A 27,651-nucleotide genomic window follows, 5' to 3' on the forward strand; every position below is an offset into this window, starting at 1 on the left:
GCAAACTCCAGCCTGGCTTTTTTATGTCACGGGGTAAGAAGTGGGGTCTTCCTGGGTCTCCTACCATACAGTCCCTTTTCATTCAGACGTCGACGGATAGTACGGGTTGACACTGTTGTACCCTCGGACTGCAGGGCAGCTTGAACTTGTTTGGATGTTAGTCGAGGTTCTTTATCCAACATCCGCACAATCTTGCGTTGAAATTGCGTTGTCAATTTTTCTTTTCCGTCCACATCTAGGGAGGTTAGCCACAGTGCCATGGGCTTTAAACTTCTTGATGACACTGCGCAAGATAGACACAGGAACATTCAGGTCTTTGGAGATGGACTTGTAGCCTTGAGATTGCTCATGCTTCCTCACAATTTGGTTTCTCAAGTCCCCAGACAGTTCTTTGGTTTTCTTTCTTTTCTCCATGCTCAATGTGGTACACACAAGGACACAGGACAGAGGTTGAGTCAACTTTAATCCATGTCAACTGGCTGCAAGTGTGATTTAGTTATTGCCAACACCTGTTAGGTGCCACAGGTAAGTTACAGGTGCTGTTAATTACACAAATTAGAGAAGCATCACATGATTTTTCGAACAGTGCCAATACTTTTGTCCACTCCCTTTTTAAAATTTGGTGTGCAATTATATCCAATTTGGCTTTAGGACAATTCTTTTTGCGTTTCTTCATTTAAGACAAATTAAATGAAGATAATAAGAACAAAGAATTTGTGTTTGCAATCATTTTCAGGAAGAAACTGAGTATTATCTGACAGAATTGCAAGGGTGTCAATACTCTTTTGGCCACAACTGTAGGTCAACCATGTATTATGGCAGTCCTGTAAAAGCCACGTGCACACAGAATAAAACATAGTCTTTACCTTTCCTCCTGGACTTCCAGATGATGGTTTTCAAGCAATTGACTTCTTAATTCCAGTTTTTCCATATCATGCTTTTCCTGAAAACTCAAGATTTGGTCATTAAAACTCTGCTCCATTTTACTCCTCTTCTCCTCATACGTGGTCACCAATTCCACCAGTTTGTTTTCAGTTTTCTTTTCCAGGTCTTCCGCTCTTTGGACCAGCTCCTCCTTCTCCTTATGATAGGTTTCCTTGGCCTCCTCTAATTGCAATTGAAGGGCAGCTTTCTGCTCCATTAGCTGAAGTTTCTGGTTACTAAATTCAGCCTCCATTTTGTCTGTTTGGTTGCGATGTTCGCATTCTGCTCTCCGCTGCTCCTCTTTCAGCCTTGAGATGTCGGCTTCTAATTCTAGGTGCCTCTTTTTATAGACTCGTGTTTGCTCTTCCGCTTTGTGAATCTCCTCGTTCAGTTTTTGTTTGAGGACATCTTGCTCCCTCTCAAACACGCACTTTGCTTCCTTCAGATTTTCTTCATAGTGCGTTACCTAAGACATCGGAAACCAAGAGGGCCTCTGTTAAGTACACTTTTTGGAGAAGACTAGTAAGCAAATGAGAAACAAGTCTTACCTTAGATTCCAGTTCCATTTTTAACTGCTCGATTTCTCTTTGGTGCTGCTCTCGCAGCTGCTCGATGGCCATCTCAGCTTCTATACTCATGTTTAGTGGAGGACAATCCTCAGAACCGATACCTGCATGAAGTAGACAATTACTGGACATAAATAAAGATCTTGTTCTGTTACAATGGACATTACCATTGGGGTACGTCCATATTATTTCAATATGGTGGCTTCAAATAGGTTGACCTGGTGCAAGTCAAAACGTAATGGGTTAAGTTAATTAAACATTATAATTGTCAACCATAATCCAGGACCTAACCTAAGAAAAATAACATTCTATGAAAAGTAACATTTTACTATTGATTTAACAATTGTTTGCATGGCCAGGAGGTTGGCACAGCAGATCATGAAGATTAATCTCCACCCTCGGAGACTATATGGCTTCCTACGTTTGCTTGGTTTAGTCTTCATCACATAGATTAAAAACACCCATGACATGGAAGTCAACAGAGTTTTTCCTTTTTTACCTTGGTCGTAGTCCACAGCATTTTTATTATCAATTTCATCAAATAATGAAGTCTTCAGTGATGTTCTTAAGCCCCGAATACCTTGAGCTCTATAATCTTCGAGCTCCAGCTGCAATTCATCAATACGATCTTGCAGCTCCTGGGGGAGATGAATGATGGGTCAGGATGAGTATTTGTATGCTGACCTTTCCTGCGAAGCAGCAGACACTTATTGATTCATGTACTCGCCCTGCGCTGCCGCTCGTATTCATTCCGCACTTGCATCAACTTCTCCTCGTGACAAAAAAACTCAACACAGCTCGGATCCAAATCCCCAAACTGAAAAAAAAAAGTAAGGAATTTATTTTTACTTTCATGTGCGCACCTAAAACTAAAAACTTAAAATGAGAAAACCCCATTCTTTACAGAAAGATCTGGCCCCGCCTTAATGTGTCAGTCTTCTGACCCTAAATGGGAAAAAGAATGCAAAGTTCATGAAAAAACAAGCAGCTTTACAATTTACCTTTTATTAAAAATCCTCTCTATTACCAAGAATGTAGAGATTTTTAACTCTATAGTTTACTGCTGGTTGCCAAGATTACCAGCCACCTCTGCAGGCCATCAGAGGTGGTTGGTTTCCAAGGAAAGGAGCGCTGCTCTGCAGCTTGTGTCTCTGCCAGCATGTGAGGTAGACAGGGGTAATGCTGTCTTTACTTGCAGTACGGTAGAGCACACAGTTCAGAACAGCAGCAGTGACCATGACACTGGTCCGGACTGTTAATTTAGGAAGAAAGCAGGAGGCACTGGATTTGTGACTTCCTGAAGACCCCAAAGGCATTTATTGCATCTCTAGTCTGCATCACTGGGATATGCAATTATGGGGAAAATAGGAGTCCACGAAGTTTTCATACAGTTTAATGGAGCAGTTCCTAGCAAAACTAGCAGCCGTGTTTTCTCAACTCTTACCATTACTACCATACCATGAACGTCACTGGAGAGGGAGCGGCCACCACTGTGGTGGTAGCCGCAAATGTGTACACAAGGTCATCAGATTCCAGTACTACCAAAAAGTATGAGTCCTAACCTATGGAAAACTCAAGACAAAGACACCAATGAACACAGCTACACAAACCTTTTCCAGCAGTATATTGTCCAGAGTCTTCTGCAGCTTAGCTGTCAGCAGCTCGCAGTCCGCCAGCTTCTCAGATGTCTCCAACAACTCATTTTCCATACGGCTGCTCTCCTATGAGACAAAGGCGGGAATCAATAGGAGAAGACCCCATTTCCCAACGTATAGTCAAATAACAAAAATCTCCCTACCTTTATGGATAAGGTAAGCCGATCCCGCAGGTAATTCTCCTCCAATTTGATCTTATCGAGCTCTTGCTCCAGGTCCAGGCGTTGCCGGTTGGTTTGCTGCAATATCTGCTCCCGCTCTTTTCGCAGCTCTATTTTCAGAGCCGCCGTCCTCTCCTTGTACTCCTCGTCCAGCTTTCTAGAATATTCAGATACCAAGAAATTAGAGCAGCGCCATAATGTCTCCTTACTGTTAAGAGCTATTCTGGATGATTTCGCACAGACATGGGCAACCATCAAGTTTAGTTGCAGGACCTCCAGAGATCAGCTCATTCGTGGCTACACTCCCCGATGACCGTAGACTGCCATGAAGGCAGATATCTCACTACACATATGTTGCTCCTTTTCACCTTCTTGGTGAGACCTTTCCTGTAGCTCAATCGAAAGAGAAAAGTGTAAGCCACCAAACAAAAAGTACCAACCGAATGTTGTATTCATTGTGGCGCTCAATTGCAGCATGATGGTCGTCCACTTCTGATGCCATCAGACATTTTAGTTTTTCATTTTTCTCCAAATCCATCCGGAGCTTCTCTTTTTCTCGCATCGCCTGGTCAGTACGTTCTCTATAGAAAGAAGACATTTGTCAGTCTTAAAACACAACACAGTTTAGTAGAGGCACAAAGGCCCAAATACCTGGTGCTCGTCAATAGTAAAAGCCTACAGGAATCATGTCAAAGCTTCTGGAGTCTCCTTTTGGCCACCGTGGGTAGACCCAGATTATAGTCCTCTAATAGATATAGGTCACATAATGGTCCAAAACATAAAGGAGCAGTCAGGGACTACAGAGGGTTCTCAATTCAGGAAACTCCTGTTCAAATTGACTTTTTAGATGGGGCAGATGCTATCATCCTGGAGGACCAAGTTATTACATGGCTTCCCAACAATGACAGGATTGGAGGCCCACTCTGGGCTGTTGGATAACCTGTAAAACTAGATCAATGTTGTAGCAGGATGATGTCCTAGATTTTAAACTACCGGTACTTAAGAAGCAAAAAAAAATAAATGCAAACTTACAATAAGTGTCTGATCTCAGAGCGAAAGCTGACGAGAGCCGCTTGGTAGATCTCATTTTTAGTGATCAGAAGCTCATTTTCCAGAGTCATAGTCAATTCTGTCAGATTGAGTTTGCCTTCTAGATTAAAATCCAAAGCCTGAAGAGCAAGAAAGAAGGAAAACAAAAAAAGCCATGAGCAATGACCAGGATTTTACAAAATGTGTGAACAATAGTTCTTAAGAGCTGGAAAGGATGGGCAAGCAGTGTGGCCAACAACTTCAATTGGGAAAAGCAGCACCTAACTGCTCTGGGCTTGAAAGAGGGGTCCCTGAAAAAGCTGGTAACAAGGCAGATGAAATGGCTAACCTTGAGTATGGTCGGTCCGTTTTCCAGTCCTTCTTCATGCCACAAGTCGATGATATCCTCCACAGAGCCATAACCCATCCCATCGTCAAGTTTGGAGAATAAGCGGAAGCAGATTGTCCCAGTCATGGCAGATGGGGTTAGCGTCCTCCTCCCACTCTCATCGTAAGGCTAAATATTTAAGTCAAACGTTTTGAGTCAACGCATTGGGCAAACATTTTACTTCAAAATTGTGATGAATTATTTTTGTTAAAAGTTTAAGTCATTCGAGAAGGAAATAAGCCAGAAGGTCTAAGATTGTCTTATCAAGTCTTGTACATGTTCATACTGATCCGTCTCGTTGCATAGATTTTCCACCAGGTGACCACACAACTATCTGGCAGGCATAATAATGTATTTCAAGATGGACCATGGATGGTGCAGCAGAAGACCACAACCCAATCATCACAGCAATGACTGCAAAGCACTTATAATAGGAAAGTGGTGATAGTAGGCAAAGAGGCAATGGTGAAGACGCCAACAGAGAACGGGTGCAGTGCCGCATACATGCAGGCTAGAGATCACAACTTTACTCTGGAAAGCAAAAAGGATTTAAGGGGACCTTTAATTTTCCATAAAATAGTATTTTTTTTACCTGGTGTAAATGCCGCTAATCTCCCAAGTCCAGCATGGTTTTTCTTTTCAATTCATGAGATGTGGCCTCCTCTTTCTCATATAAAATCTAGTCGCTTTAGTCAAGTGAGTGTGGTCATCAAGAGGCGCCCACACCCAAGAGTTTAAGACCACACCTCCTTGGCCAAGGAGAGTAGATTTATATACAGGGAAGAAGGGGCTAAATCCCATGAGCGGTAGTCCTAGATTTGCTTGTCACACTCTTTCCCGCTCACCCATGTGCAGGTGTCCAAGAACCTCACTATCTATTCTATGCTTCTCCCTCTCTGGAGTGGTGCTGCGCCACACTACGTTGTCCATACTTTACGGCTATGTGATCTGCGACTAGCGATATTCAGTGTGACCCATGAAATAGGATTACAAGGACAGGATCCTCGAAGGAAACAGCATTCCTCATCTGAACAAGGTACTTTTGGTAGAAAGTGCGCTGATTGCTGAAGTGCCAATTAATTAAGACATTATCCGAAATTTTGCCAAGAAGTCCGCCGTATATATCCAGGTTACCTGCAGAGAGAGGTGTCTCTTCAGCTGTCGATATGGGGTGGAGGACGACGGAGTTGGGGGTTTGGTATTTTTACAGACTTCATAGAAAAAGTCCTGGAGACTGATGGTGTCATCTTGGTCCAAGTTCTGTAATGCATCCTCCAGAGCCTGTAGGAGGCGATATAACGAGGTATTACAAGTTGTACTTTACTCTATTCCTATGCAAATAAAGCATCATTAATATTCTAAAATGAAGAAAAAAATATATTTAACAATATATAAAAAAAAAAATGAAACAAATTTAAAAAAATAATAATTGCATACTATTGCGAAAAAAAAAACGATAATATAAAAAGTAATTATAAAAAATATGTATATATACACTTTTTAAATTATTATTAAATATTTTCTTTGTCTTTAGCCAAAGAAAGTATAAACTTAAAAAAACAAAAACACCTGTCCTTCCTAACTGAGTGCTGCCAATAGCTTAAAGCTGGGGTTTGTGTAGGATGAAATACTAAACTCGTCTTCTTTCTTTATCAGACTCGGGATGCCAAAATGAAAGTTTCCATTCAGATACAAGCAAAGGTCTTACAAGAATTAAAGAAAAATAGAAAATTGCAGAAATTTTAGTGCATAGTAATTAACCTTTAAGTACATGATTAAAGAACCCCCTTTAAACCACCAAGAATAGACCTGCAAAATAATATTACATTTTATGGAGCAATTACCGGTTTGAACAAAAATGCCGGGGAATAAAAAATACTGCAATTCATTATTTTCAACAGTAGGGGGCAGATCTTATTTTAAAAAATCCTATTTTAACTCCTGCACACACTGGTACAGAGGAATTGCAGCTCAGGTGTATTCACTTCAACTGGAGAGGAGCTGCTATTACCAGAGGATTATGTGCAGCGCAGTTTCTAGATTAACAGCAGCCATATGTTTGTACTTCTGTAGGGTCCTTGAATAACAATTGAATCAAGGGGGATAAAGGACCATAAATAATAGAAAACACCATTGTAAACATCAAACCTTCCATTAAAGGGGTTCTCTGCTTTGGACAACCGTTTCGGGTTAGTAGGGATTACAGAAAACACTTTGAAGATCTCAGCAGGAAAACACCCTGTGATCAGTGATCAGCTGTAATCTCTGCAGGCAGGAAGTGTTCGTTTACCCTACAGCACCCCCACAGGAGAAATTAATCATTACATGGAAACCTAACGCAGGGAAGACATGTAAGGCCATGTATGGCTGAGTGACAAAGGGCTTAAATGAGAGATCAGACTCCTCCCTTTTACTCATAATGCCCCAATCAGGCATGTGAAATGGATTTCTTAACCCTTTAAATGAATGATGATCAGTTTGGATCATTTTTGTCATTTTGGAGATTCCAGAACTGTTCAGCACTGTAGATTTCAGCAACTCATAAAAAAAGTCTGGCAATGAGAATTACAGGGTTCACATATTTTGTTGGTGTCCTCTTAGAGGAACGGTCACTTGTCATAAAGATATCATTTTTCTTTACCTGGTGTGAATGCCGCTGTTCTCCTGAATCCGGCGCGGTTTTTCTTTTGCTCCTGCACTTCTCCGTTCCTGAGATATGGCCCCATCTTTCCGGTATATAAATCTAGTCTAATTATCTAAGTGGGTGTGGTTCTCAGTAGACACCCACAGAGACCAGTTATAGACCACGCCCACTTGAATAACAAGACTAGATTTATATACAGAGAAGATCGGACTATATCTCAGGAATGGAGAGGCGCAGAAACAAAACAAAAACAGCGCCGGATTCAGGAGAGCAGCGGCGTTTACACCAGATAAAAATGTTACATATTTATTCCAAGTGACAGGTCGTTGTTATGGGTCCCAGAATAATAAAAAGGGGCACTCCACATTCACGTCGCTGCCATGCACATATGACACACGCATTACTCGCCTCTTTGTCCAGGTTCTGGAAGCCGTACTGTTCGCAGATGGAGAGAAGCTTCTTCCTGTTCAGGTGACCATCGCGGGTGATGCCGAGATCTTCACATATTAGCTGCAGCTTCTCCTCCACCAAGTCCTGGTCTGGGGACAGAACAGTCTGGGAAGCGCTGAGATCGTCTGGATTCCAAAACCGAAGCTGCCCTAATGGTAAACACATCGGCATGTGATCAATAGGCGAGATGGTGCTTCGCCCCAGCCAGGAGCTGCATTAAAGGGGGTGTAGATTTTTTGCATAGCAAATTTCTATTTCTTCCCTGCCCCGATATTTCCTGGGATATGGTAGAAAATTTCTATATAGTCGCCAGCATTTACCGCTCCATTATCTCGCACTGGAATAGTAATCAGCCCCATATACGTCCCGCTGTTTTCCAGCGTGCGCTGCCGATGGGGTTAACGCTTATCTAATTAGTCATTTACTTAAAGCGTCACAGCAGAGGAAAGTAAACGCGCAAATATCCACAAACGCAACGTGAGATCTCGCCAGGATAGCGGAAGATCTTCAGCTCATCCGTCAGTAACTGACTATAGAGATCATTGGGACCAAATACAATGGCGGCACTATATACATTAATGGGCAGACTATCCGCTGCTTATTACAGGAGAACATCCTAAATGTTTTCCACTTTTACAATTACAGCACATTTATTTTTTTTTCCTAACCATCTGATAACAAGGAATATTTGATAATCCAGCCATTGATGCCAGGTTAAAAGGAAATCTATATAAATATATAACGGTCCATTAGGCAGGTCTATTCTGGACTACTGGATATCACTGAGTTAACTATTCTGTATTTATCCAGATGCTTAGATGCAGTTCTCTCATTGTCCTGTAGGTGGCGCTCTTTAAACAATCTAAAATCATGAAGATAGGGACAGTGGCCATTTAGGCGTCCAGTCTGGTGGCTATGAAGGGGTGCACAGTTTTTGAACACTTTGTAGCTGCCTCTAAATCAGGAGACTTGGGAGCTGTTCAGACATTGCATACAAAGACTATTAGAATGGCTTCCTATTAAGACGAGAAGTCAGGGGGCAGATCCTCATTGTCAGTCCTCACTGCACTTCTAGTATTTTATTCATGGTCCCTGAACAGTGTGGGATGATAAATGGCACGTATGTGACCCAGAAGTCTACGACGGCGCCTGAATAACCTGCAACGTATGCTAATCCCGTAACAAGATCCTGATACAATGCGGGATTACAGGAGCCAACGACTTATGAAAGCCGATCCTCCGCAGACAATCATATCGCAGCAACGTCCGATACTTCATAACACGCCGCTGCATAGTGACAACGCGCTTACAGCCACATTAGGAGTCCACTATTGCTTTTATTTCGATTTTGCACCATTTTGCAGATTTTTGCTACTAATCAGTGAATGTAAATGTCGACCACTGTAAGGGTGGTGGTCCGCCAGGTCTACTACGGACACGATAGGGAGAAGGGTGAACCAGAAGGTTCCATTCATGACTGATCCCGGATGATCCCTACAATGAAGCTGGAAAGAGCTGGAGAACTTTGCCTTCACTGTCTCCAGCTATGTCCATACGCAATAATCCGTCATGGTGCAGCCTAGAGAAAGCCCCTGCTCCTTCCTACTTAGCAGAGGTCAGAATAGTCATTAGGAGATGTCACTTATGTCTCCTTCAAAAGGAGTTATCACAACATTCAGATTCCCGGGTGGCGTGCGCTCTTGATGACTGACAGCGTGGACTGACAGCAAACTGTCCGATCTGCCATGATGGAAGCAAAAGCACTTGGCCTCTACGGCATCAGACAAGCGTTGGGGCTGGCCGGATCGGGAGGCCAACAGTGCGCTCTGCACAGCCATTGGGCAGTGCTTACAGAACAATCGCACTGCACTGCTGTCATCCCAATTCTATCGGGCCAAGGAGAACAAAAAAAAAGAAAAATAAGATCCAAGCAGCGTGGCAACCCATATTTAAGGATAGATTTCTATTATAAACTCAGGACACTGATGATTTAATGTAGTTATATGAAAATAGATCTCACACGGATGTAAAAAATGGACACGGATGAAAATTAGAAGAAAAAAAATAAAGTTTTTTGGATGAAACAAGGACGATTTTCCATACGCTCCTCTGTAGGCAACCTGAAGCAAAGAGCTTGGAGGGGCACGCTCCTTGCCTACGTGAATGGCCCCCACTGATAGACTATAGAGGAGGTCGGTAAACTATCAAATTACAAAGTTCTTAAGAACAAAGTGGATTCTTAACAAGAGGTAAATTGTAAAAGATGCTGGATTTTACAGTCACTCTGCAAGTTTAACCATTTAGGATGTTGAGACAACCCCTTTAAAATAAATAGAAACCTAAAAGACAGGCGTGCAAAGGGCAGAGCTTGTGCCTTAAAGGGGTTCTCCTCTACTGGGACAAAGAATCTGAATCTTTATGTTGTCCCCCAGCTTCCGTCCTTACATCGATGACGTGCTAGGATGACTCTTCCCATTAATGTCCTCTTTTCTGCGAGTTGCAACATTTTAGTCTGTAAGGTTGTAAATGCCGTTAACCCCTTACTAACCTTCCGCTTCGTACTCTTCGCCACCTTCACTTCTCCAAAGCTGAAACGGAAGAAAGATTAAATGAGATAAGGAATCAGATGCGGAACTTTTGAGAAAATTAAAAAAAGACACAGATACAGATGTCAGATTAGCAGAAAACCCCCAACATTAACCCCCGCAAGCTCAGAGACTGTAGTTCTAGCTAAAATGCCAGTGTCTAAACTGGAGCAGTCTTGACTTTAGGTCTTCTGCTTGACCAAGGGGGTCACCATAGGTCAAAACTATGCAATAAAAATAATAATGAAAATAATAATAATGGCTTCCAAGAGCGTAAAAGGCGGGGGTCTCGTGGAGATTTTGCTTTCTGCAGCAGCTGGATGGTGGGGTGGGAGGGTCACACCTATTAACACGCCATGGTCTGAAAAAGAAAGGAAGGCTCTATTGTGCACGCTCATGGAGGCGATCCTCCAGATGGTCAGGGGGCTACACCTCGCAGCTCAGGACCCTGTAGGAGCATCTGTAACTCATGTTGTCTAATATCCCGGCTATTCCCTGCGCTCTGCCATCTGCTTCATACACCGGACTTTTGTTCTCATCAAGAACTGGGAATGTTGGAAACATGGGACAAGCTGATTAGTTGGAGCAAATACAATTCTATGGACAGCCAGCGATTTCGGTGGGCACTACGTTGTGCTTCGTTGTCCCCCAGATTGTGGATCCCCTTAGGGGTCTGCTACAGGGCTGGATAACACACAATGGGCAGTACATCACCCCGGCTGTTGACACCTCCGATGGGAATGTTGCGGATTTCACCTGTTAGTCCGCGTCTGCTTGGTTTACAGGACCAGCAGCGATTTCTGTTGTGGATTTTTACAGCAGATTTCACTCCATTTTAATGCGGAGAGGTGAAAGGCCAAGAATCAGCGGCGCGCACATGCGGATTAGGTCGCGGATTCTCCGTGGTTGCGTTGCAGCAACGGATTGTTGCCTGGACATAGTTAATTTATTTCTTCCCAGGGCTGCGATCCCTGCGGGGGACAATGCAGACCATCATACCCCAGCAACATCTGACATTAAGTAACATGACGAGATGCGCTGCTACAAAGTGATCCGACACGGCCATTGCTGTAAGGAAATGTTTGAAGCCAGATTTGACCAGCATTTCAGCTTTTCACCATTTCCAAGATCTCTGCTGGCAGTCAGTGAACAGAAACGCTCACCATGTCCTAGTACCAAAAGATGCAGGGTCGGTTACAACAAAACAGAACTCTACCTGCTAGTGATCCACACACCCGGCGCCATTGATTAGGACTGTGTATGAACCGGGAGGTTTCCATTCATTGACAGTAAACAGAGGTAGAAAAATAAGGAGTAAGGAATTGACACGCAATATTGCAATAATTAATACACAAGGAATATAAGGGCATTGATCGGACATCACTAGGATGCAAACATGGCCGAAGGGTCAGCATAGGTCCAGGAAAGTGGATTTTCTCATCTCTATCAAGGCAGCATCAGTTTGGGTCACAAACTTAGGTTTGTGCCAGAGACCTGGATGAGAAAATACAGCCACAACACAGTGACACAAACCTTTCAATACACTTTCAGCACAAACCAGCTATTCCGCCATACCCGGACCAGCATGCAGGTATTTTCAATGGGGAAAGAACAATAAGCCGCCAGACATCTGAAGGCAGCTTATCGGCCATGAGAAGAAAGGATTGGGCATGCTGAAATCAACATGTCCGATCCTTCTTTCCAACACTGGAAAAAACATAAGCCGGTGTCCAGTCCCACTGAAATTGCCGCAGTCACTGGACCCAAGCTCTACATTAATAGACACCTTATATCTACAAGACCCATCTAGTGATTGCATGCCTATAAAAAGAAACCCTTGACGTCGTCTGCTGGCAGCCATGATCCTTTTTACCCTGACTTGTCACTAATCAACTGTCTCCTATAAATCTCCCTCTGCCAGAATTGTAAATTTCTTAAATAAAACTGCAAAGCAATTAAGTTGCTCTGATGGCCGGAACAAGCGTCTCCGCGCTCAGCCGGTTATTACTTTGCATCTTCCCCACGGGTGCAGGACGATATAATGAACACGCGGCCGGTCTGGCTGATTAAATAAGGTTGGCCGAACTATTAATATTAAACAGCGGGTCGCCACCGCATTCATTATGTAGTCAGCGACTGGATCCCCGCGGGGGAACTGGATAACTATTCACTTGTGAATCGCATTCTTACGCTCCAGCCATCGCAGGTGAGAGGAGCAATAATTCAGTGGCTAAGGTTACTGTAAGAGTGGTGTAGCTGCGGGGAGAAAGTACAAGAAAAATGGCCGTACATCATAGATATATGTCCGTGACATTAACCCCCATGGTGAAAGAGGAGTACAATATTCGGTCTTCATATATTTGAAAAAAATAAACATTTAATTCTTTATGGATCATTTTTTCGTCTTTTAATAGGGAGGTTTTGATTTTTGTTACGAATTTTCAAATAATATTTTATTCTGGGCAAATCTGAAATGATTAGGAATTGATTTGCAGAAATCCAGGAGGTTGGCGTTTCACTTGATTCTTTTGGAGGGACCCTCACCAGAATCCTCCACTTGGGTCTTAGGTCATCAATGACTTGTGCCAACCCCTATGTGCTACTGGGCCTAGGACCAGGGAGCTGCAGGTTGTACGGAGTCAGGTCAGGGTGAGGGGTTTGTGTAACCCCTTCCCTCTCCTCCACTTTGGGGTCTGGAGAGACCTCAATGCATAAAAAAATACTTTTGAGTAAGAGATTTTATTTGGGCCGAATCGAATGGCTGAATTTGGCCAAAACCAATTTTAAACCGTCTCTCATCACTAGTCTTCAAATTTGTTTGCACGATAAACCCCTTAAATGGCAATTTAATAGCACAAAATCTGATAGAGCTGCAATAATGGCAAAAGTAGAAAACAAGTGGCGGATGACCCGATGGCGGATTTTGGGAAGTTCAGAACAGCGCTATAGAAAGTTTCCACTGGTGTCAGAGATGTAGTGACCTAAGGAGAGTTATCTCCATGCATTCTTGATGAATGATACAATTAGATGACAATCGGGGGGAACCGGCCTCGTGAGAGCTCGCTCATGTGTTACAAGCCCATTATATGGTGGATTCTCGGGTACTCATGGCTGGGGAACAACAGACCTGCACAAAACCCACTCTGTCCCGATTAGTGGGGAGCAGACGGCGGAGGCAGAGCTCCCGCAAGCTTCTGAAGTATACATTCTGGAGTGCAGCCAGCATTGTGGCCGGTGCGAGGTGTGCACCAGGACAAAGAGCTTTCCTTGTCACTACAACAAAGAGATTTACAAGCGGTTTTACTTCAAAGGGCTCGAAGCGAGACACAAACATTCAGCTTATGTAGGTGTGGGAGGAATTCATCACTTGCCTAATATTGTGCTGACCCATCGAGGCCGGTCTCCACAAGGAATCTGCAGGTGTCCTGTAGTATCTGGGATAATACCCTAAAGCCCCTTCATCCCCCCATACACCTTAGACTAATGTCAGCTGAACCAGCTGATATTGACAGGCTCAGCGTAATGTGTGTGGACGCATTGACCGACTGATGCAGATAAGTCCTTCACTTTCATCTCAGAAACGCTTCTCTGACCATTCCTGGTCGACCATTATCCTGCTGGAAAAGGCCCTGCTATTAGGAAATCCCATGGGCATGTAGTGGGTACATGTCCTGTGTCACATCTACATGATACCAGGACTCCAGGTTCCCTGCAGAACATTGCTCCACCACACAGCCTCAAATGGCTTTATTCTTCCCATGGCACATCCGGGTACTATGACATCCCAGGTAAGTCACGCAAATGTGCCTGGCCGTCCATGTGATGCAAAGCATGACTTATTAGGCCAGTTCGCCTTCTCCCATTACTCCATGGTCCAGTACTAAAGCTCACATGCCCAATGGATGAGCTTTGTATGAAGAGGTGTAGCCACTGACCACGATCCACAGAAGGAACTTTTTTTTTCAGAAACTTGGGGTGGAATTGTGGGATTGGGTCAGACGAGCTAGATTTTACTACCCTCACTTATAGGGAGTCTGAGGTGGGCAATGACCCTATAGCCACTTCATTGGTTGTTCTTCCTTGGACAGGTCACCGGGAACACCCAACCACAAGGCCCAGAGTACACTGGGAATGCCCCTCCACAAGGCCTGGAGTACACGGGAAACACCCAAACACAAGGCCCGACGCACACTGGAAAAACCTCTCCACAAGGCCCGGCGTACACTGGGAACGCCCCTCCACAAGGCCCAGCGTACACGGGAAACACCCCACCACAAGGCCCAGTGTACATGGGGAAGGCCCCACCACACCACCACAAGGCCCAGCGTACATGGGGAATGCCCCACTGCAAGGCACAGCATACACGGGGAACAACCCACCACACGGCCCAGGGTACACGGAGAACACACCACCACCATAAGGCCTGGGTACACGGAGAACACCCCACCACAAGGCCCGGCGTACATGGGGAACGCCCCACCACAAGGCTCAGTGTACATGGGGAACACCCCATCACAAGGCTCAGTGTACATGGGGAACACCCCCATCACAAGGCTCAGCGTACACAGGGAACTCCCCCCACCACAAGGCCTGGGGTACACGGAGAATGCCCCACCCCCTGCTTGATGTGCATGCGATTCAGGCTGCAGGCAATAAGTGCAGATGCACAGGCAAAGCTGGTGAGCATCTAGACGTACATGATAAAGTCCAATAATGCTTTGGCGTTCAGCACACGGTGGTTTAAAATTCATTAGTCTTTATTGTAAACCATTAAAATGTAGCAGGTACAGAATAATTTTGCTGATGCACTTCGTGTTGATACGATTAACAATGAAGTTGAACTGACTCAAAAAAGCATCAGCAAATAGTATTCTGTACCTTCTATATTTTAATGGTTTACAATAAAGACTATTGAATTTTAAAACCACAGTGTTCTAGACCTCAAAACTATCATTGTACTTTAAACCCGGCATACACAGAGGACTCCCGGCATACACAGAGGACACCCGGCAAAACCCGGCATACACAGAGGACATCCGGCAAGACCCGGCATACACAGAGGACATCCGGCAAGACCCGGCATACACAGAGGACACCCGGCAAGACCCGGCATACACAAAGGACACCCGGCAAGACCCGGCATACACAGAGGACACCCGGCAAGACAAGGCATACACAGAGGACACCCAGCATACACAGAGGACACCCGGCAAGACCCGGCATACACAGAGGACACCCGGCAAGACCCGGCATACACAGAGGACACCCGGCAAGACCCGGCATACACAGAGGACACCCGGCAAGACCCGGCATACACAGAGGACACCCAGCATACACAGAGGAGACACAGCAAACCTTACTCTGCATCCATACCCTACAGATCTCCAACTATTGGGACATTTCCTACTCTCTCCGTCTTCCAGAAGCTAAAACACTAATGAGCGAGAATGTAGATGAATGTAGGAGTTATTAATCACCGGGAAAGGATTCACGAAGCAAAACATGGAGATATTAAATAACACCTGTCACAATGCAGTTTAGTTCAGGAGTATTAAGGTTATTAAGACCCGAGTGCATCATTAGGGAAACTGCCGGCATCTTACGAACCTTCTGGTGACGGCAAGCGCTGCCATAGTACAGCGTGATCTGCACTCCGAGGGCAGGGAGGGAAGACATCATTAACCATATTGTAAGAAGCAGCTGTACCAGGCACGTAGCGCATCCCCAAGAAAAAAAAACATGATCTATAGAACCCTGGAACCCAAATTGAGCGTATCACGCCGTGAGGAGACGCTGATCAGCATTCACATCCCACGCCGGGCACCACCTGTGTATCTGCTGCTCATTGTAAAAAAGCCCCAAGTCCTCTGGGGATGGAGTGTTCACCTGATCGCAGCGGGCTCCACATCTGCTTTATACTGACTTCTATGAACCCCTGCTGCATGCTATATTGAGAAAGAAAATTATATTTTTATTGCTTATACAGCGGTGCCAACATTTATTTCTTCAGCACCGGGAATGCGTTCACAACCAAACATCCCATTGCACATTATTTCTAGGAAACCATTTACCCAGCATTTTTATTTTATTTTTATTTATTTTTTTTAGTTTAAACGGGCTGTCTAACTCCATGAAAACATTCTCATAAACTGTTCACAATTCTATGAATTAACAACAGTGATCAATCTAATGGCTCCTTCAGGCCAGAATACGGACCACACGTGGAGAATTTATAGCTAGCGCTCCAATGTAAATGGCAGAAGAGTGCATGCAATGTGAAGGCAGCTCCGGCATCTGTGCATTGCAGAAGGGTGACCGTTTGTTTTTGTTTTTTTAACTGTAAATTTTTATTAATGATACATCAGTTATTGACAAAGAAAAGCCAAAAGCATCCTTTGCAATCCAAAACAGAAAAGTTGGGAGAGTAGCTATATCTCTTCCAACACACCGGATAGACTTAAAACAATATATCAAGAATGTTACCTTAATATGTACAGACAAATAGACAAGACACCATTGGGAAGGGGAGAGAGCAAGAACCAGGGGGAGGGGAGGTCAAGGCTCGAATATTGATCTATTCCAGTCTCTGCACCCAGGAGTAGTCCCAAGGAGCCCAGACCGAATCAAAGTACTCTACCCTTGCATTTAGGATCACGGTCATATATTCCATCTGTCTGATATCGTTAATTCTGTAAAGTAGATGGAGGAAAGGTGGCGGAGAAACCTGCCTCCAATTAAGGATGATCAGACATCTTGCCGCTGGTTTCACTCTTGCGTTGGGCAGCGCTGCGGAGAGGTGCGTAGTAACTGTTAAGCCCCGCCCACTGCCACACCTCTTCCATTCAGCTCCGCCTACGTCGGCAAGCGTCCTGTGTACCTATCTTTAACATTGGGTACGCAGGCCATGTGGATGTATGCGGATGCCTCCGCATGTGTCTTTTTTACGCTGTGCTGACCGCAACAAAATGCAACATGTTGCATTCGAAGCAGTTCTGTGCAGCGTAAAAACGATGAATGCTGAGGCAGCCGCATACATTCGCATGGCCTGCGCACCCAATGTTAAAGATAGGTACGCAGGACTCTTGCCGACGTAGGCGGAGCTGAATGGAAGAGGTGTGGCAGTGGGAGGGGCTTAACGGAGGAACAACGCAGCCCTCCGCAGCTCTGCCCAACGCAAGTGTGAAACCAGCCTAAGTATGTGTACTAACAGTTTTACAGCCCTTTTCCCCCCATCCCTTTAGGGGTACGATTTAGCAGGTATATAGTTGGAGCTAGTCCCACTTCGGCAAAATACACATTAGAAATCAGCGAACGCACCTCCCTCCAGAGAAGGGTGACCGTTTTATTAAAGCAATCCAAATGCAACATACATTTGACGATTCGGACCTAAATTCAGAGGATTGTTTTGTACGGAGAAGTTTAGGAGGAGCAGCGCAAAGGAGACGCGACTATAGCCCCACATGCAGAGGCGCGTCTCCTTTGCGCTCCTCCTGAACTGCTTCATCCAGTGCAATCCGCTACATTCTGATGAAGGTCGGGAATTTGGGACCAAAACGTCAAGAATATTGCAATTTGATTTTTTAAATAAAACGGTCACAATTCTATTGCTCAACCGCCTGTATATATTTACGGACTGGTCCCCTACTCGGGCACCACTACTCTGACAGTGTGACGTATAGTACTATAGATTATATAGCATTGAAGAAGGGCACACGGAGCCTGTCGAATCTGCTACAGTTTTATTTTATTAAAAGCGGTCTGTATCCAGTTTATAGGGATTGTCCAGTACTAAAATACCAATGATATCCCATCAATCAGGTGAAATCTTGCGCTGTGGCCACAAGAAGTTGACAGTGTATGGAGAAGCTCCGATCAATGGATAGTGGCCATTCTTGGGTACTGCAGCTCAGCTCCCATTGAAATGAATGTTATCTAAGCTGCAGCAACACAGCATACAGCACTCTGCAGTTATGACTCTGTATACTGTTTACTTCGGCTGCTACCAGCCGATTGTGGGGGTGCCGAAATATTCCTTTAATATTGAGCAGGGGGCTTGAAGTGTATTATCCGGAGGCTCTTTGGATACATTATTCAATATTGAGCCTGTTTACTTCAGGCTGCTAACAGCCAATTGTGGGGGTGCCGCATGTTGGAGCCCATCGATTAGATATTGATGACAAATCCCTCTAGCGGACATAGACAGAAGAGGGCCCTTGTGCAAGAACAGTGTATGGGCCCTTTGCAGCCCAATAGTTCCTCATAATGCGCATATCCTCCTAGTTTGGAGGTAGAAATTGGCCCCCTTACCTTTTGGGCTACCGTGCAACTGCACAGGTTGTACCAATGATATGTCCGCCCCAGACCTATCCCATGGATACATCATTAATATCTAAATCCTGGCCAACTGTTCATGGGGAAATGGTGCTCTGAAATAAAGAAATGGAGTGCAGTGGTCTCAATGAGCATGGTAGGGAAGCGCTTTAAATTCTAAATGCTCCCTTATGGGAATGTGCAATTAAAGCCGAAATATCAATATGAACATAGTCAGAAGTTACAGACTCCAGGCGAATGATGCTCAGGTCTGATTTAAGCTAAGTTCCACGAACTGAGAGCACAGCTATGGGAAGGCTTCCGCTGCCCCAACAAGCCACTCTGCCTTGACAAGGGGATTGAGATAGAGGACCATGCTGCAAACCATCTTCATCCCAGGTAATGAAAAGTAGAGCCCTGTCTGGAGCCTACCACCAAGCCACCATACAACCCAAACATAACTAAGCACTAACCAAGATAGTTGTACAAACGACCCATAAATCTGCTCAGATACAGCCACTCAAGGTTAGGATTTAATTCAATCAGATTTATATAGCCCATCCATCCTGACCCTATATCTGCACATAATGATGAGATATCCAAGACACAATCAATTAGGTTTTTTAACCATATTGACCGAAAATGAAGATAATCCACCAAAGATACTTGCTCTGGATTCTCTTAAGCTGCCATCAGTAACCTACCAGGTGGCAATGAAAAATAATGTCCCCCTAAAGCCATGAAATTAATTTATCTTCTTACCTCTTCACAGTTCCTGGAGCTGACCTGCGAGGACCTCGTCCCTTCATCTTCAGGTTCAATTACGGTCTCTTCATCAAACTCTTCCAGCGAGTCTTGAAGCTCAGGCACAGAGCGGCGGCCATACCGCTTGCCATCTTTGATGTATTTAGGCTGGGCTTCGGGGGAGCAATCTGGTGTCAAAAATCAAAATAAAGTAGTTTAATTCTCTGCAACGAGATCGATGGAAGCGCCACTGGCCTCTCGTGATAAGAGCTTTTGGGAAAGGAAATGTTAGATAATGAAAAGAAATCCCTTCAAAAGGATCAGGTTTAATTAAAACCAGAATACAAGACGTAACTTTCTGAAGCCATCTAAGCAGTCAACCTTCAGGAAGCTACTCTGTTGTACCAGCAGGATCCGCAAACTTATATACATGACCAACATTTACCAACAGTCCTAGCATAGAAGTCTAGACATGTTCCTACACTCCACCACTGACTATGTACATGTGTAAATTTTGTTGATTGTCATCCCTATACCAAGTTCTCAAGACACTTAGTAGTCGTTTCTTGTATGTATTGGACATGAACATGACAGAAACTGCAGCCATCAAGTGTATATATAATATACTAACAAATATTGCAACTACCATAGGTCAAGAGCAGATTGGGCTTCACAAGCTTCCAAATTATGGTAGCAAAACCCTGAATGCCAAGAACTAGTCTAACCTCAGGAACCTTTATCAACATTTTTTTTTCCACAGGTCTACTAGGCTTTATCTGTTGGGGATTCAGGACTTTATAGTTCCTGGTCGTAAAATTCAAGGACAAATCCAACTCCACAGACCTTAATTTGCATCTTCAATGAGTCAACTAGACTTTACCATGAATTGGCAAGGAGTAGTTGGGCATTCTGGAATTTATAATTCATGGTAATAAAGCCTAATTAACCTAGAGATGTCGTCAGTAATGGTTTGTGAGGTTAGACCAGCCTTTGGAAACTTCTGAATAGCCAACAACTCAAGGCCAAAAATTTGTTCAAATTACAGACCATTGCCAACTCCTTCCATAGCCTACTTGACCTTCCTACTCTATGTTAAAAGCTGGACTTTATAAAAGGCCACGGATTGGTCCAGTTTTAAAGACCTCATGCTGGCTACAAGGATATTTTTATTAATTTCCAACAAAGTGCAACTTTTATAAGTCAGCTAGAGGTCATCTGCTATAAATTTGGAAACTCCTGCCAACAGATAAAGCCCAACATCTGGTGAGTCTAGCCTCAAGGAGTAATGCCAAATCCATTAGGTCCATTGCAACCATGAGGGACAGCATGACCACTCATGGCTCAGCCATTCCCATAGATTTTAGGTGGAATTCATGGCGGAATAATGGCAATTGAATAATTATTTGGCCACCAGCTATCATATGTATATAGGCATCTTTCCAAGATCTTTGTAAAGTATTTTCACAGGCATTTTACTACTCTGTGCAACTTCCTCTAGGTGGCATGTTGGTACGAAATATTCCAATTATGATATTTACGGTACATATGAAAGGCCAGAAGAGAAGTATTTAAAGGTCAAGTTGTTTGGCCAACCTCAACCAAGGGAAGACATTGTTGCCAGGATCTACAAGACTACATTAAGGATGGATGGGCGAGTAGGAAGGAGTCATCAATTTAGCCCCTTTTGGATCAACACATGAAAAAAAAAAATCTAATTTAGAGCCACCCGAACCATAAGCTTTAATTAAACCAAATACTCCCATTCGGTGGTAAACCTTCTATCACTACTTTCCCATCATTTTCCCTAAGCACAAATAAAACTTTGGAAGTATTGCATAATAGTGGCGAAAAAGTCCCAGCACTTTGGGTTTTCTTTACCCCATTTAGTGTATTGTGAATAATCCCCACCTTTTGTACAGGGCAGGTTTATTATACAGACTCACAAAGGGAATCTCACAGCCAGCACAATATAAACCTGGGTGGTCGGGATCCCCTTGTGTTCAGCACTAAGGGTTTTTTTATTTAACAACATCATTAGATTTGCTCCCATTAATTTATATTCCTTCCCGTGTGGTTCAAGGACAAAAGAAATGTCTGGACGACATGAAATTAATAAGATCTTGGATGAAGAGAGCGGGTGCAGGAGTGGGAAGGAAAGAAGTGTTGATTGTGATAAGACAAAAAAGAAAAAAAAATTGCAAAAACATCTTCGGCCGTCGCATCAATGGCAAGAGGCCTTTGAGCCGAATACTTCAAAACACCTTATGATACATCTTCCTGCCGATATATTCCTTTAATAGTGAGCCGGGGGCTTGAAGTGTATTATCTGGAGGCTCTCTGGATACATTATTTAATATCCAGCCAGGAGAACTATTTCTTTTTTCCACCAAAATAAAACACATTGCCCCTGTAAATTCATCAGCAGCAGAGACTGCTCTGATCTCTGCACGAGACGCCAGCGTCCTGCCTTCCAACTGCATAATGGCAGCCCATAGATAAACGACGTCTGAGTCAGTAAATAGGAATTTAATATTCTAATTATTGCAATTTTCTGGTGGATTGTAAAAATAATAATATATCCTTTCGTGGCCTGCCAGGAACACACAAAAAAATAAAATAAAAAAAAGAATAAAAACAATAACATAAAACAAAATGCAAATAGTAATTAAAGTAATACATAAAAAATGCAAAATAAAATAAAATAATAATATAAGTAAATAAAAACACTAAATAAAATGCTATATTGTATTTTACTTTTTAAAATTATTATTGTGTATGTTTATTATTTCCTTTTTATATTATTTGCTTTATTTACTTTCAAAATAATAATAATAATATTATTTCTTAAAAGGAGTTGGTCACTACCAAATCGGACATCCGGGTAAAGATAGAACTGCAACTCTCTCACTTTTTCTGAATAGTAGTTTCGCCCAAAAGAGACAAGTGAAGGGGTCCATTAGCGGCCGCTGATTCGAGACCTGGAACAGACGTCACTCCAAAGGCATCGGAGAACAGGACAGGCTGTTTTTCTTTGAACATATGGTAATATAAAAACAGGAGTTGTCCGAGAACCAGCCATTTGCCCCGTCGCCACCATTTCCTCACTGCTGCAGCTTAGTGTTAGACGGCACCACTGCTGCTGTGGCCGCTATACAGACAAAGAGTGTTTTTTTGGAGCGAATTGTCAGAGAGATAGGTTTAGGGGGTCGGGAGGAGTCGGGACTAGTTGTAATATCAGCCCTTTTCAGGGTAGGTTACAGCAGTTCATAGCACTGTTTGCCAGGCAGGTCTGTGCCAGTTCTGTGCAAGTGTTCGTCACAGCATTTGGTGTAATCTAGCTCAGCCAATCCTTTTGGGCTAGTAGTATTGTCTGATAGTCATCTGAGTAGCCCGCCTGTGAAACTAAAGGTACCGTCACACTAAGCGACGCTGCAGCGATACCGACAACGATGTCGATATCGCTGCAGCGTCGCTGTTTGGTCGCTGGAGAGCTGTCACACAGACAGCTCTCCAGCGACCAACGATCCTGAAGTCACCGGGTAACCAGGGTAAACATCGGGTTACTAAGCGCAGGGCCGCGCTTAGTAACCCGATGTTTACCCTGGTTACCGTTGTAAATGTAAAAAAAACAAAACACTACATACTTACATTCCGGTGTCTGGTCAGGTCCCTCGCCTTCAGCTTCCAGCACTGACTGAGCGCCGGCCGTAAAGTACAGCGGTGACGTCACAGCTGTGCTTTGCTTTACGGCTGGCCGGCGCTCACCAGTCAGTGCGGGAAGCTGAAGGTGAGGGACCTGACCAGACACCGGAATGTAAGTATGTAGTGTTTTATTTACATTTACAACGGTAACCAGGGTAAACATCGGGTTACTAAGCGCGGCCCTGCGCTTAGTAACCCGATGTTTACCCTGGTTACCAGTGACGACATCGCTGAATCGGCGTCACACACGCCGATTCAGCGATGTCAGCGGGAGATCCAGCGACAAAATAAAGTGCTGGACTTTCCCCAGCGACCAACGATCTCCCAGCAGGGGCCTGATCGTTGGTCGCTGTCACACATAATGATTTAGTTAACGATATCGTTGCTACGTCACAAAAAGCAACGATATCGTTAACAATATCGTTCAGTGTGACGGTACCTTTACTACACCGCTTGTGTATCTCTATTTTCACTGCATCTAATCCAGTTATTAGTTTAGGGCCTAGTACCACAGTTTGGTCACTCAGTTCTGCTCGGTTTTTATCCATCGGTTGTTGTTACAACAACTACAGATACAGAGTTGCCAATTAGTTAAGGACTAAAATGAGTGGCCAAAGGCCTGCTGCTGGTGGAAAGGGTGATTGGCGTGTTGCAAAGGGAAAAAAAGGTTGTGTCCGTGGGGTAGGTGGTAAAGCAACAGTAACATCTGCAGAAGAAAGACCATCTTCCAGCCAAAGTAAGATGTCTACTTCTTTTTGTGGACAATCTGATATGATCCCTTTCTTGCGACCATCGCTACAAGCATCGCCAAAAATTCCAAATGAGGCACAAAAACAGCAGGTGCTTGAACGGAAATCAAGTGCTCGTTCAAGTGGGCTCTCCTCCATGTCAACTTCAACATCACAACTACTCCAGTCCTCAGAGTTATCACCCCAATCGCACTTGCTTCCTCACAGCTCCCAAGTCTGCAGCTTACCGTCTGAGCATGGGGTAACACACATGGTTGAGTCTGTAGAGCTGTTCACGCATACTATAGCCTGGGAATCAGAGGTCAGCTCCAGAGCTTCTGTGAATCCAGACGAGGAAATGATCTGCACTGATGCCCAGAATCTTTGTGAGTCGGACTCAGGCCCAGGTGAAGAAGGTTCTGAGCATAATGTAGACCCTCGTTCCCAAACTGTAACTCCTGTTGGTGGAGACAATGAGGAAGATGATGAGACCGAATGAAAACTTGATTTTTCAGTCGGGGCAGGAAGAGGTTGGCTCTGAGGACGATGGGTGTGAGAACACACAGGATGATGACGAGGTTGTAGACCCCACTTACTGTCAACCCCCAGTCCGCCAGTCCATGAGGTCAGCAGAGGAGGTGGAGGAGGATGCTAGTGATGAGTCTGACGACGAGGTAACGGTGCGCCTTCCTGGACAGAGACGGAGTACTGGAAGCACGTCAACAACTGCATCCTCAACCCCAATTGTGCCTCAGACTAGAAGGCGTGGTGGCTCTTCAGGTCACATGGGCTCTAAGCCTTGCATAGCCTGGGCATTTTTTGACATAGCAAAGGATGACCCAACTCATGTTGTCTGTAAGATGTCCACAAAATCTCAATAGAGGCCCAAAAAAATCACTAGCTTGAGTACTTCATGCATGAACCGTCACATGGATATGAGGCATAAGTTGCAGTGGGAAGCTCACTGTGCTACAATGCGACCTAGTGGGCCGGGTCAACCACAGTCTGCCCCATCAAGTGTATCTGCGTCCTCTTCATCCTCTGACTGTGGGGACAGCAGTCGCACATGGCTTTGGATGCCAACCTTCCACCTCTTTACCCGCAACAGCCAGTGTGATTGGCAGGTCGTCAGGACATTTGCTAGTGGAAACACCTGCTGGTGTTGAGCGCTCTCCGACATCGACACCACATTTTGATCAAGGCAACATAACATCTCCGCCTGCACCTTCCTCACAGACCAGCAGTTTGCCGGGGACACCCTATTCAACTCCATCTAAGCACGGCAGCCAGCCCTCAGTCCCTCAGATGTGGACAAGTAAAAGACCATTTCCTCCTAGCCATGACAAAGCTAAGAGGTTGAATTTCTCCATCAGCAAGCTGTTGGCTACAGAAATGCTGCCTTTCCGCCTGGTGGACACAGAAGATTTTCGAGACCTTATGTCCGTCGCAGTGCCCCAGTACCAGATGCCCAGTCGCCACTACTTCTCAAAGGAAGTTGTGCCTGTGCTACACTAGCATGTCGCACACAACATCGCTTCCTTGAGAAACTCTGTGTGACAGGGTGCATTTCACCAGACACTTGGACGAGTAGACATGGACAGGGGCGTTACATGTCGGTGACTGGGCACTGGGTAACTACGGCGACATCAGGAGAAGGGGCTGCTGTCCAAGTCTTGCCGTCGCCATGAGTTGCTCGGCGATCCTCTGTATCTAGAAGTTCCTCCACTGCTTCTGCCTCCTCAACCTCCTCTCAGTCCTCCACCTGCACCCAAAGCCTGTCTGGTAATGCCACCCGCATTCTAACTGCGCGGAAGGAATCCTGCACACCTCCTCACTATGCTATCACCAGGGCTCAACAGCATCAGGCAGTGTTTACATTGAAATGTCTGGGAAATGTGAGTCACACAGCAGAGGAGTTGTGGTCAGCTCTGGAGACAGAGTTCCATCAATGGTTGTCTCCACTCAACCTGCAGCCAGGGAAGGCTGTGTGCGACAATGCTGCAAACCTGGGTGCGGCCCTTCGCCGGGGCAATGTCACGCACGTGCCTTGTATGGCTCACGTTTTGAACCTGGTTGTAAAGCAATTTTTATCCCACTATCCCGGACTAGATGGGCTTCTGCAGAGGGCACAGTCGCTGTGTGCTCACTTCCGCCGTTCGCATCCCGCAGCCCGACGACTTGCATCTCTACAGAAGTTGTTGGGCCTGCCAGTTCACCGGCTGAAATGCGATGTACCCACACGGTGGAATTCAACTCTGCACATGTTGCAGCATCGACGAGCCCTGGTGCAATACGTTATGACGTATAGCCTGGGCCAACGAGATCAAGGGGTGGGGCAAATCACGCTGCAGGAGTGGTCTCAGATCAGGGACCTAAGCACTCTTCTGCACAGTTTTGAAATAGCAACGAAGATGTTTAGTGCTGACGATGCCATTATCAGCATGACCATTCCTGTGATTTACATGCTGGAGCACACCTTACACAGTGTTCGGAGTCAGGTGGTGGAACAAGAGGAGGAGGAGGAGGAACAGGAGGAGTCGTATGCGGAAGGGATCATATCTCCAAGGTCAAGAAGGTTGGCAGCACCAAGGCGGCTGGCATTGGAGGTTGGGGCAGAGGGGTTACCGTGGGTGCATGGTAGCAGCCAAATTGTTGAGGAAGGTGCAGGAGGCGAGGAAGAAGTGGAGGACGAACTGGCGCTGGGCATGGAAGACATCAGATGAGGGAGACTTCGATCAAATTTCTGTTGTGCGAGGTTGGGGGAGAGGGCAGATGAAGGAAGCATGATTCTCATCTAACCACCACCAAGACAACAAGGACTTGGTCCTCCTGGATGCGCAAGACACATGAGTGCCTTCTTGCTGCACTACCTGCAACATGACCCTCGGATTGTCAGAATCCGAAGTAATGCCGACTACTGGGTTGCCACACTCTTAGATCCCGGGTACAAAAGCAAATTTGGCGAAATAATTCCTGCCATAGAAAGGGATTCACGCATGCAGGAGTATCAGCAGAGACTGTTATAGAATCTAGCATCTGCTTTTCCACAAAACACCAGTGGTGCACGTAGTCAATCTCTGAGTTCTAACTTGCCAACCATGGGACTATCACTCAAACCGTAACTGTATCAACGTATCTGGTGGTAACAGCAATTTTTTCCAATCGTTTCAAGATTTTTTTAGACCATCCTTTGCAAGGCCACAGGAGACAAGAAGTCTGACGCACAGCCAACGCATAGAGAGGATGGTACAAGAGTATCTCCAAGTTAACATCGATGCCATGACTGTGGAACTGGACCCTTGCTCATTTTGGGCTTCCAATCTTGAAAAATGGCCTGAGCTCGCCACTCACGCCTTGGAGATCTTGTCGTGCCCCGCAGCCAGCGTTCTCTCTGAACGCGTGTTCAGCGCTGCTGGTGGTGTGCTGACAGATAAGCACACACAGCTGTCCAGTGACAATGTAGACAGACTAACGTTCATCAATACTATGGCCTGGGATTCAGTGGTCTGCTCCAAAGCTTCAGTGTCTGCTAGTCAGCAGAGTAGCCCAGCCACCCACCGCCTGTTTACCTAAGTACTATTTTTAACGGCATGTAGCCCAGGAAATCCTTTTGGGCCTAATAGAATTTGTTGCTACTCAACAGCGTACTTCACCCATGAAGCAAGCTACACCGCCTGTTTACCCAACTACTATTTTGGAACGGCATCTAACCCAGGAAATCTGTTTGGGCCTAGTAGAATTTAGTGATACTCAGCAGCGTACCCC

General features: G+C 44.9%; 1 protein-coding gene across 2 annotated transcripts in view; it reads right to left on the bottom strand.

Moving 5' to 3' along the window:
- The window catches only part of NIN (ninein), a 114,242-nt gene that overhangs the window by 37,907 nt on the left and 48,684 nt on the right, over positions 1–27,651 (bottom strand). For both annotated transcript variants that reach the window (XM_069735551.1, XM_069735556.1), the window contains exons 4-16: positions 19,475–19,644; positions 10,366–10,405; positions 7,776–7,966; positions 5,858–6,004; positions 4,685–4,852; positions 4,339–4,475; positions 3,747–3,887; positions 3,289–3,463; positions 3,101–3,211; positions 2,218–2,307; positions 1,990–2,128; positions 1,473–1,594; positions 867–1,390 (exon numbers count right to left, since the gene is read on the bottom strand). In XM_069735551.1, coding sequence (XP_069591652.1) covers positions 867–1,390; positions 1,473–1,594; positions 1,990–2,128; positions 2,218–2,307; positions 3,101–3,211; positions 3,289–3,463; positions 3,747–3,887; positions 4,339–4,475; positions 4,685–4,852; positions 5,858–6,004; positions 7,776–7,966; positions 10,366–10,405; positions 19,475–19,644 — 2,155 coding nt within the window. The remainder of the gene's footprint in view (positions 1–866; positions 1,391–1,472; positions 1,595–1,989; positions 2,129–2,217; positions 2,308–3,100; positions 3,212–3,288; positions 3,464–3,746; positions 3,888–4,338; positions 4,476–4,684; positions 4,853–5,857; positions 6,005–7,775; positions 7,967–10,365; positions 10,406–19,474; positions 19,645–27,651) is intronic.

Source organism: Ranitomeya imitator, chromosome 1 (assembly GCF_032444005.1).
Source record: "Ranitomeya imitator isolate aRanImi1 chromosome 1, aRanImi1.pri, whole genome shotgun sequence".
Lineage (NCBI taxonomy): Eukaryota > Metazoa > Chordata > Amphibia > Anura > Dendrobatidae > Ranitomeya > Ranitomeya imitator.